Source organism: Manihot esculenta, chromosome 18 (genome assembly GCF_001659605.2).
Source record: "Manihot esculenta cultivar AM560-2 chromosome 18, M.esculenta_v8, whole genome shotgun sequence".
Taxonomy (NCBI): domain Eukaryota; kingdom Viridiplantae; phylum Streptophyta; class Magnoliopsida; order Malpighiales; family Euphorbiaceae; genus Manihot; species Manihot esculenta.
The window spans coordinates 18,856,649-18,867,845 of NC_035178.2; the positions used below are offsets into that span (position 1 = coordinate 18,856,649).

The 11,197-nt window shown below is 35.2% G+C and overlaps 2 protein-coding genes across 3 annotated transcripts; one reads left to right on the top strand and one right to left on the bottom strand.

Moving 5' to 3' along the window:
* The first annotated feature begins 812 nt into the window (after positions 1 to 812).
* Positions 813 to 2,399, top strand: LOC110605886 (cationic peroxidase 1). Its single transcript, XM_021744558.2, has 4 exons — positions 813 to 1,040; positions 1,132 to 1,326; positions 1,746 to 1,911; positions 2,014 to 2,399. The coding sequence occupies exons 1-4, from the start codon at positions 828 to 830 to the stop codon at positions 2,397 to 2,399; spliced, it is 960 nt and encodes a 319-aa protein (XP_021600250.2). The 5' UTR covers positions 813 to 827.
* Positions 1,676 to 4,000, bottom strand: LOC110605887 (biogenesis of lysosome-related organelles complex 1 subunit 1). 2 transcript variants are annotated; one of them, XM_021744560.2, is made up of 4 exons: positions 3,726 to 4,000; positions 3,445 to 3,650; positions 3,258 to 3,362; positions 1,676 to 2,467 (listed from the first exon to the last, which is right to left on the bottom strand). In XM_021744560.2, the coding sequence occupies exons 1-3, from the start codon at positions 3,937 to 3,939 to the stop codon at positions 3,276 to 3,278; spliced, it is 507 nt and encodes a 168-aa protein (XP_021600252.1). In that variant the 5' UTR covers positions 3,940 to 4,000; the 3' UTR covers positions 1,676 to 2,467; positions 3,258 to 3,275. The 2 variants fall into 2 exon arrangements, with proteins under 2 accessions (XP_021600252.1, XP_021600251.1); XM_021744559.2 differs by lacking the exon at positions 1,676 to 2,467 and having other exon boundaries at positions 3,032 to 3,362; positions 3,726 to 3,998.
* Positions 4,001 to 11,197: the final 7,197 nt, after the last annotated feature.

Genomic DNA, 11,197 nt, shown 5'->3' on the forward strand with positions numbered 1-11,197 from the left:
TTGAAAATATTATGTTTCTTGATACATTGAAACTCCAATAGATTATCCATTTTGATAGACTTCTTGACAATAACTTCTTCATGATATCAAAAAAATTGATTTAATCCCTTTAAAAATATATTAAAACCTCCTCATAATTTTAAAAAATATATTTTTTTTTACTTTCAACACTAATTCCTTATTTGATATAAATGATTTTATAAAGAAAGAATTCAAATAAATTTTTATAAAATTATTCATGATTTTATCTCTATACATAATAAAAAATTTTTAAATTTAAAAATTTTGAATCTTTTCATTCCAAACAAAAATTTTAAAGAAAAAATCTCTTGAATTAAATTCTTATAAAATTTTTAATTTCAAACCAAGAGTAAAGAAGAGACAAAGACTTTTTGTTTTAATTACCCTTTTCTAAATGTATAAACACTTTAAGTAATGTGAGTCCATTTTATATTTTTTTTTTACTTTCCTAATAACTATAATTAATAAAAGTATTTTTTAATAAATTTTTTAAAAATATAAAAAATATTTTAATAATTTATTAAATATTAATTTTTTATATGACAAAAATTAAATAATAATTTTTTTATAAATAGATAAGTAAATAATGAAAGTGCATTACAACTATAAGGAAATGCTTATAATAATTACCTTTCCACTTTTTAATTCCTTAGTAATTATTACTTTGAACAACAAGAAATTAAAAATTTGTAGACCACCTAAGTCCAAAGAACATCTTCTATATATAGTGAGAGAGAGAGAGAATCACACAGCTATTCATCAAAGCCTTTCTGTTTATGCACCTTTCTTCATTTTATTATTATAATATGGCATTTTCCTCACAAATATATGGATTGTATTTGTTCATGCTTTTGTTAGGGTTAGGGTTAGGGTATGCACAATTATCTTCCAATTACTATGCCACAACATGCCCAAAAGCTCTTTCTACCATCAAAATTGCTGTGCTTAAAGCTGTTGCAAAGGAGCATCGCCTGGGAGCATCTTTGCTTCGTATGCATTTCCATGACTGCTTTGTTAATGTACTCTTTTCTCTCTCTCCCCCCACACACTAAATATCAATAATAATTATGGATGTTATTAATGAAGTTGTATGTGTATTGGCTGAAACAGGGATGTGATGCATCTATTTTATTAGATGATGTCTCCCCAAGTTTCAAAGGTGAGAAGACTGCAGGCCCAAATGCAAATTCTCTTAGAGGCTTTGAAGTGATCGATTCAATTAAATCTCAAGTGGAGTCTATTTGCCCTGGAGTTGTTTCTTGTGCTGATATTATAGCTGTTGCTGCTCGTGATTCAGTTGCTGCTGTAAGTAATTCTAATGGAATTCTCTATATATTATTTATTCTTTTAAAATGGTGGATATAATTCCTTATATAATGGAACATTCTAACACCATGCTTCTGATAGGAGAATTATCAATTCGCAAAATATTAAAATGACTAGTGCTTCAATTTTACCAAGTATTTATCCAAGATATTCAAGTGCATTTTAAATTTCTTTAATCCAAATTAACCTAAAAGTTCAAATTATACTCAAACAAGGATCGACTCCTATCTCCACCTATTGACAAAAGGACTACGATATTGACTGAAATGGTAGAGGCTGTATATATCCAACGAATTTGACAATTTGAAAAGCATGAATTCTAAAGTAATTTCCATCGAGAAAAAGAAAATATATTTCAACTCAATTGGGTTAACAAAAAAGTAAGAATTTTTATCCAGTTGGGTGGTCCTTCATGGCAAGTTGAATTGGGTAGAAGAGATTCCACCACTGCAAGTTATAGTGCTGCAAATACTGAGCTTCCATCCCCACTAATGGACCTCAGCGACCTTATATCTTCCTTCTCAAATAAAGGCTTCACTGCCAAAGATATGGTCGCTCTTTCAGGCAAGATAACCATATAAAACGCTTGTCAAATGTCAACTGTTGTATTATCACTTCAGATTTTGGTTTCTGCAAACTAATTTCTATTGTTTTCATGATTAATAGGAGCTCACACAACAGGCCAAGCCAGGTGCTCGATGTTTCGAGGCCGACTCTACAATGAGACAAACATAGATTCAACACTGGCAACATCATTAAAATCAAGCTGTCCAAGTACAGGCAGCGACACGAATTTCTCTCCACTAGATGCTACTAGCCCTGTAATATTTGATAATGCCTATTTCACCAATTTGGTTAACAACAAAGGCCTTCTGCACTCAGATCAGCAGCTTTTTAGTGGTGGCTCCACCGATTCGCAGGTAAAAACCTACAGCACCAATCCTATTACTTTCTATGCAGATTTTGCCAACGCAATGGTCAAGATGGGGAAACTCAGTCCACTCACAGGAACCGAGGGAGAGATTCGCACTGACTGCCGGAAAGTTAACTGATCACCATAGTTATTGATGAATAAAGTTAGTCTCTTGATGGGCTTATTGCTGCTCATCTCTTCAATTGTCTATTAGATCAAACAATAAAAGTTAGACGCATGTTAGTCTTGTTAGATTTGCATTTGTACTCTGATTTTTCATACATGACAAGTGTTTCAGAATGTTCAGTTGTGAATGCTAATTGCAAAATAAAAAATGTAAAATGGTGTTCTACTATATGGTTTTCTTACTTTCCAAATATCCATTGTGTGTATATATGTATATACAGCGAAATACCATAATACCACTTTTACTGCAATTAAAAAGGAAAAGAATAAGTTTTTGAATAAGAAAACTTCTCCAATTGCTTATTCAAACAATGCACTCACAATTAGATAGGGCTAGTTCACTTTTTATGCAATTGATTATGATCTTTCAATTAATCAAGACTTCATTAACTTCTAAATTTCCGCACTATGCGCAAATACTTAATCACATAATGTAAAATACATGACCACTGCATTAATAGCTAAACACTATCTAAGCAAAAAAAATAAATACTAAAAAGGCAAAATAACAAATTACCTATAAAAAGAACATTAAAAAACTGCAAAGACCAAGCACTAGATGACAAGCCATGGTTAAAACAGATATGTTTCAACAGCAAAACTATGTATTCAATCATCGGATAGCAAAGCAAAAAGATAGCTCCATCAAATAATATTGTCAACTAAAATGAGAAAAAGGAAAGCAAACACTAGGAAGGAAATTTACAGGAAAATGCAAGCATATTAGGCAGACAGGCATTGACTTCTTCAATGATAAAAAGATCTATCTTATGAAAACCGATTAGATATCGTAATGGGGTAACAAGCATACTCTGCATATTTGAGCTCATTATTGATGAATGTTGCGAATTGCTGCATTTATGCTTTTACAATCAAATTCCATGATCTTCATCCAGTTCTCAAAGTCTCCAATTTCCTATTTACACAAAACCTAATCAGTAAATGACCAAAACCCACCCGAAATTGAAATTAGAAGTTCAGAAACAATCAGAAAGAACCTTAATTGCAGTGTTAATGGCATGAGTTGCAGTGAGCCACTGATCAGTTTGTCTCATGAACCTGGAAATTGTAGCAGCTAAAGCTCGAATTTCATGTTCAATTCGTTTCTCGTTGATGAAAGACTCTTGAACCCCACCATTCACTGCGTCCATCAATAGATCCGATACCCTCACAGCCTTCCTAATTGCATCTTTCTTCGCCTTCTCTGTTTCAGAAATTAAATGAATAAAAATTCTGACATTTTTGAATTATAATCAAATTGAATCGGAATCAAACTAACCGGTGAGCTCGCGGAGACGGAGAGACTTGTTATGGTGATCCTGCACAAGTTGGAGGAGAGAAGCTTCCAGTCCTCCTGGTTCCGGCTGGGACTTGTCAGTCTCCCACGGTGAAACCCCGCGCGTACGCGCCAACGGAAGCTGGGGTGAATACATCCAGCCAATGAGTTTCACCTTTCGGTCGATTGAAGTGTTTTCAGTTCTTGATAGAAACATTTACTTCCCTACGAGATCCGGATCCATTTGTCGGATCTCAACGTCGAATCCATTATCATCTGGGTTGGCTTTTCTTTCGCCTGATTGGAATTTAAAGAGGGAAAAATATTTTTTAAGAAAAATTCTAAACTTGTAATTTTTTATTCTTATACTACAATTTTTTTAAAAATAAAATTTACTTTAAATTTCAAATCGAAGGAAACTCCAATCTCAATTTTTTAGCCAAATAAACATAATTATTCAGTTTGGATTTTTATAATTTTTATCTATTTTATTCTTTCATATATATTATTTTTTAATTATATTAATTTTAAATATATTAAATTTTATTAAATATTAATAGAAATTTTAAATACTTATTTTGAATAATAATAATAATTAATAAAAAATATTTTAAAAATAAAATAAAATAAAATAAGATTGTAATTATTGATTTACATATTAATTATAAATAAGAAAGAAAGTAATAATAATTTTAAAATAATAAAAAAGGAAAATATAAATAAAAATGATAGAATGGAGTGAGTATTTTTTAATATTAAAATAATATTTTACAAATATTAATAATTAGTAGCTATTCTAATTAAATAAAAAATGAGTTAATTATAAAACTATGTATTTTTTATTTTATTGTTATTATATTTTTATTATTTTTATTTATTAAATTTTAACTTTTTAAAATTACTTTAATTATATCTTTTATTATTTAGACCATTAAAAATTAACAGAATTATTATGTCACTCGATATGTTATTCCATATCAGTAATTTCAAAATAAAATTGATAATAATTTAAAATTTTAGGGTAAAATTATAATAAAATTAGAAGTGTAGGATTTTTTTAATAATTATTTATTTTATTAATAAAATAATTTTTTTAGGAGATAAAAGATTGAAGAGTGAATTTATAACTCCAAATAAATTAAATATTTTTTTAATCACTTAATCAAATCATGCTCAACAATCAAATTCTAATTTAATTTATGTATTATTAAATTTTTTAAAACACTATAAATATTAGTACAATGCGAAAAAGTGATTAATTAGCATTATATTTAAGAATTAAAAAATAATTAAAAAAACATTTTTAAAAAATTATTTTATTATTTTTAATATTTTAAATTTAAATCACATTAAATATTATTTTAAATTACTTTTTAATATTTTATAACTAATATATTTAATAAAATTATTTTCTTTGTGATAATTTTAAAAGTAATAACACCAAACATTAATCCAGATTGTACATTACAAATAAATACAATTTGATTATCAAACTATCAAATCAAGGTTGTAATTATACATTCGAAATTAAAAATAAAATATTTAAGAATTTATTTGGGAATAAAATAATCATAACATAAAATATTTAAATTTATTTGTATCATATTCGTATGAAATTTTTAAAATAATACCTATAATCTATATAAATATAAATTTATATGTAATGTATAAAAAAATGAGAAGATAGAAAATAATAGGAAAGAAAAAAGAAGTCTCAAATTAAATGTGTATTATTAATAAATAGAATAATATGTACAAGTAAAATATAAATATTTTAAAATAAAGGCATATATATAAATAGTAAAATAAGACATAATTAGAGTAATTCTAAACAAATTTAGAGAAACGAAAACAGATGAGAAAGAAAAGAGAAACTTTTATTGCAGTTATATAAAATATTACAGATAAATTGTTTTTATATATGCAAGTTGTATACTGACACACACATGACATGTATGCATGCACTCATACGTACCATCTATGCACTCACAAGATAAACTACCTGTCTATATAACAAAGCTACAAAAATCATTATTACAAAAATAACTATATTTATAACTATACTTCACTCCCTCTCTCAAATTGAATTTGGTGATATGTACACAAGAGAAAACTTGGAACATAATTGATAATGAGATTTAGAACCGAAGGGTTTGGTAAAAATGTCAGCCAATTGCATTTTAAAAGAAATATGCTAAGAAGCAATGAAGTCTTTCTTAAACTGTTCTTGCACAATATAACAATTGATATCGATGTGCTTTAATTCTCTTGTGATATATAAGATTTGCAGTAATATATAGAGCCTTTTTATTGTCATAATGAAGATAAATAGGAAGTTACATAGCAACATAAAAATCCTACAAAATCGAGAAAATTCAAAATAATTCACAAACAATAGAAGCTATGACCATGTATTTAGGCTCAGTATAAGATCGAGAAACAGTAAAGTATTTCTTTGTCTTTCAAGAAATTAGTAAACTATCCGGAAACACACATAAATCAAAGATTTGTTAGAGTAAACATAAGAAGCCCAATCAACATCACAATATGTAGACATAGTGAAATCATTGGAGGCTGGGAAGTAAAGGTCTCTAGAAGGAGATGTTTAAGGTATCTTAAAACATGTAAAGCTGCATTCATGTGAGGCTAGAAAGAATCTAACATAATTGTGACAAATGCTATACTGTATAACTTATGTTAGGCTAGTAAGATTAATGTATAATAATCTCCTAATTAGTCTTCTGTAAATATCAAGTGAAGAAAGTTTTTCACTAGAGTTAATGGAAATATAAGACATACTTGAAGAGAATTTGCAATTGTTAATTATTTGCGGTAGGAAAGCAGAAGCAGAATAAATGAAGTCCTATAACCAAGCAAGCTTGGAGACAATACTAGTGGACCTTTAGAGAGGAGCTAGATCATCTCTAATGGGAGAGGGTTGTGTAGTGCAATAGTACGAGAGGAGATAATGGTAGGCATAAGAGAAAATACAGATAAACTATTGGGAGAGGGTGTGTAAGAATTCTTATTAGAACCAAAAAAAGATACTAAAATATTAAGATCCTCAGTTGGAGAACCATCAATATTAGAGGCAGACATAGGTATAATAGTATCTTCAGTAGTAAGACTATTGGTAGAATTAAGTAAACTAACTTGAAGGAGGAATAGAAGGAAACCGTTACTGAAAGAAAAGCACATCTCTACTTATAAAGATGATCTTATTGGTAAGGTTAAAAAACTTTTATCCTTTATGAATGCCAGAAGAGCCAAGAAACACAAAGGGGATACCTCTATATCAAGCTTATCTCATGCTGGTTTCAAATTGACAGCAAAACACAAACATCCAAAAATTGTCATGTGATCATAAGAGGAAGGCTTCCCATAAAGTAATTCTTAAGAAGTTAACCATTGTAATACCCGGCTAGACTCCGGTATCGGAATTCCTACCGTCCGGTGGAATCTCGGGTGTCGGAGACCTCTAGAAGGGTAAAACCATGTTTTTATAAAATGTTTTAATGTGTTTTATGTTTTTAATCAAGAAAGAAATAAGTTTTTGTATGAAAATAGCCTTGGAGGAAAACTCCCGAACCTCAAGTTCGGCCGCCGAACATGCATGCCTTCGGGAGCGCTATTAGGCCCCCGAAAGCATAAGTGAGGGAAGTCCAGGTTCGGCCGCTGAACATGGCATGCATGCGGAGGCACGTTCGGCTCTCGAATGTGGCCTGGCCAGCCACCTATAAAGGGGTCCCTTAGCCGAAAACGGGCGAGCTTTTTTCCCCATTTTCGGCCAAGGTGAGCTCTCCGCCGCCCCTCGCCGATCTTGAGTTTCTTTCTTCAAATCTTTCACGATTTTCACTAGTTTTCACTTTGTTTTGAAGATTTTTGAGAAAAGAACAAGTTTTGAGCTTGGAGACCCAAGGAGCTAAATCTCTCCCAACTCCAAGTTAGATCGCCTCTACTTTCGATCTTCAAGAGGTAAGAGTCGATCTCTAGCTTTTGATGTGTTTTAAACAAGTTTTATATAAGTTTATGGAGTAGAAATGCATGTTTAGGTTGTTTTGAGTTTATGGGTATGTTTGTTGTGTTGAAGTTGGGGTTTAGGCTAGTTTGAGACCCCTATGAACTTGTATGCTTGATTGTGTATGATTGGGAGTGTTGTAGAATAGGTTTATGCATGTTTGAAAGGTTTGGGAGGCGTTTGTGCATGTTGGAGCTGAGTTTCTACCACTTTGGAGAAACTCAGGTTCGGCCGCCGAAGGAACTTTCGGCCGCCGAACCCGCTTGTGGAGGCAGCCTTTGGCTGCCGAAGCCTGCCCCCGAAAGAGGACTTTCGTCTCTGGAGGGCAGTTTCGGCCGCCGAAAGTGCCGCCGAACATGCATGAGTTTCGTCTCTGTCTGGGAGTTTCGGCCGCCGAAGGTGCCGCCAAACCTGCCTGACTTTCGGCTCTGGAGGGACTTTCGGCCGCCGAACCTGCCGCCGAAAGTGCCCTGTCCAGCCCTCCTTTGCATGTTTTTCTATGATTATTTCATGCTGTTCTAGGGGATTTTTGGGGAGTAGTTTAGAGTTATGTTCATGTATGTTTGGTCCCTCATTTGAGTCCACCTGTGTAGGTTCGGACCCGAGGAACCGAGGACCCCAGCAGTGAGTCTGCTGCTCCAGTGTCTGGTCAGAGCTATCCAGAGGTGAGTGGAATAACTCATTACGTTTTAAAGCAAATAATGGACATTTTAGCATGATTCACGCATCATTAATGCCATGAGATATACTAGGTTGTTTGCATTAGAATTCACGAATATGTTGCATTGCATATTTTGTTGTTGATGTGGATGAACGTTGGATGATCCATAGCCCTCGACCTATGATGTGACGATATGATCTGTACGGTACGGAATGAAAGACCAATGGGACCCATTCTACGTTCGTTGGCACTATGTAAGAGAAAGACCAGGACCCATTCTACGTTCTGGCACATTGGAATGTTATGTTATGCTATGTAAGGGAAAGACCATGACCCATTCTACGTTCTGGCACTATTGGATATGTAGAGGGCTACTGGTGACAAGTTCATCCTTGATGTGATATGTTTGTGATGTGATGCATTCCATGAAAGCATGAAATGTTAATATAATATTTTTATTATTCTGCTCACTGGGCTCTAGTAGCTCACCCCTCTCCCTAATCCCCCAGGTCTTCAGGTACGGGCTAGGCAGAGAAGTCGAGATGAATGAAGTTATGTGTATGTAATAGATAGAATGTGGACATGATAAATTGTAAAATGATGTAAAGTTATGAACAGTTATGTTATGTAAAAATGATATTGAGGATTAGAGGTAGTGCTTGACCCTATGTGTATAGTAATCCCTTGTAAACATGATCTATGTTTTATGATGCTTATGTTCCATCAAGCTTGTGTATGATGAGATGCCCCATTGGAGCGTTTGATGAGAGCTCCAGTGTGGGGATTATGTTTATGTTATGTTTATGTATATGTTTATGAGCATGCACAGGTTGAGCTTGGAAAAAGAAAAGTTCAAAATTTTTATGTATGTTGTTGATCATGTATGGGATTAAACAGATTTACAGGTTGTATGTCAGGCTTGCTACGAGTCCCGGCGGCCTTAAGTCGACCTGGATCCTAGCGTCGGTAGCGGTCCGATTTTCGGATCGTTACAGAATGGTATCAGAGCCCTAGGTTCATATGGTCGGACCTAGAGTGTCGGGCTCATAGATGTTCTAGAAGGTCAAGCACAATAGGAAGATCATGTCCACTAGGATAGGATGCTGAGTCCTGTCTTGTATGATGATGTGAAATGCCATGAGTACGTGCATGAGCATTAATGCTATGATATTATGCTATGTATGTGATGCAGGTTCATGTGTTTCCACATGAACCATATGATGCTGATGTTTTTAGTATTGTGTACTATTTTTCAGAAAACAGGATGAGAGGGACTCGTCGATCTGCACGATTGACTAGAGTACCACCTGAGGATGAGGGCACGAGCACCCGTCCTCCTACATTGCCTAGGGCAATGTCATGTAGATCAAGCAGAGAAAGAGTGTCAAGGGACCCTAGAAGGTCTTTTGATGCTAGCAGAAGGGGGACAGATAGAGGAGGAAGTTCTTCAGATGTGAGGGAGGTTATGGAAGAGGACCTGAGGAGGGATGGGAATCTGGATGTCAGCATGTCGGAAGAAGGGACAGGGGAGTCACAGGGAGGCGCTCAGGCCTCGGGGTATGGTTTTCCACCCCATTATCCACCCTTCCCACAGGGTTCAGGGTATCCGATGGAGGCACATCGGATTACTCCAGCTTTAACCCCTACCCTACCTACATGCCTTATCCACCTTTCTATCCACCTTACCCACAGTACCCAGCTTATCCACCCTCACCCTTCTATCCTAACCCGGCAAACCCCACCTCGGGGAATGCTGCACCCCCACCTCCACCACCTACAGAACCAGCAGCCCCAGTTACTCAACCTTCTAGACCTAGCTCAGCCGGTGGGAGCAAGGTGAAGATGACAGATTACCTTAAGCTGGATGCTCCCAAATACAAGTCAGAGGATGATCCCTTTGAGTACCTGAGGGTAGTGAAGACGATAACTGATGAGCTAGGGGCAGATGACAGCAGGGCCATTCAGATGGCAGGGTTCACTTTAAAGTGCAAAAAGGCATGGGAATGGTTCAAGTGTTATGTGGACCCAAGACTAGACGGCATGACATGGGAGGAATTTGCAAATGAGTTTGCTGGATGGGCTTTTCCAGACAGTTCCAGAGAACTGAAGATGATTGAGTTTGAGCAGCTGAGGCAGACAGAACACATGAGTGTAGAGGAGTACACGGATAAATTCTTGGAGCTATTGCCTTTTTCAGGGCAAGCTCTAGATACAGATTCGAAGAAAGCCAAGAGATATGTCATGAAACTGCATTCTAGGTACTCCTCTTTGATTCAGTCAGTTGAGAGGGAAAGTTTCCACACTATGGTGGATATGGCTCGAAGGATGGAGGCTAGTGCTATAATTGAGGGGTCAGTGAAGCAGTCAGTGACCCAGTCTTCAGGAGTTAAGACCCCAGGTAGAGGAGGGCCAGGTCCCTCTTCTCAGAGCTCAGGCAGCAAGAGGTGGAGTAACACCACCAAGAATCCGAAGAAGAACAAGTTCTGGAGTAAGTTGAAATCCGGTCTGGGATTAGGCGGTGGCTCGAGCTCAGGCTCAGATGGTACAGAATGCCTAAGGTGTGGGAAACCACACAAGGGAGTGTGTCGGGCTGGGACTAATGCATGCTTCAGATGTGGACAGGAGGGACACATGGCTCGGGAGTGTCCTAGAGCACCTTTTATGGGCCAGCCCCAGCAGATAGCTTCTGGTAGTGTGGCACAGCCAGCAGCTCCAGCCACAACTCAGGGCAGTGGCAGAGGTAGAGGTAGAGGGGCAGCCTCTTCTTTTGGTTCCCGAGGTGAAGGTCCATCAGCT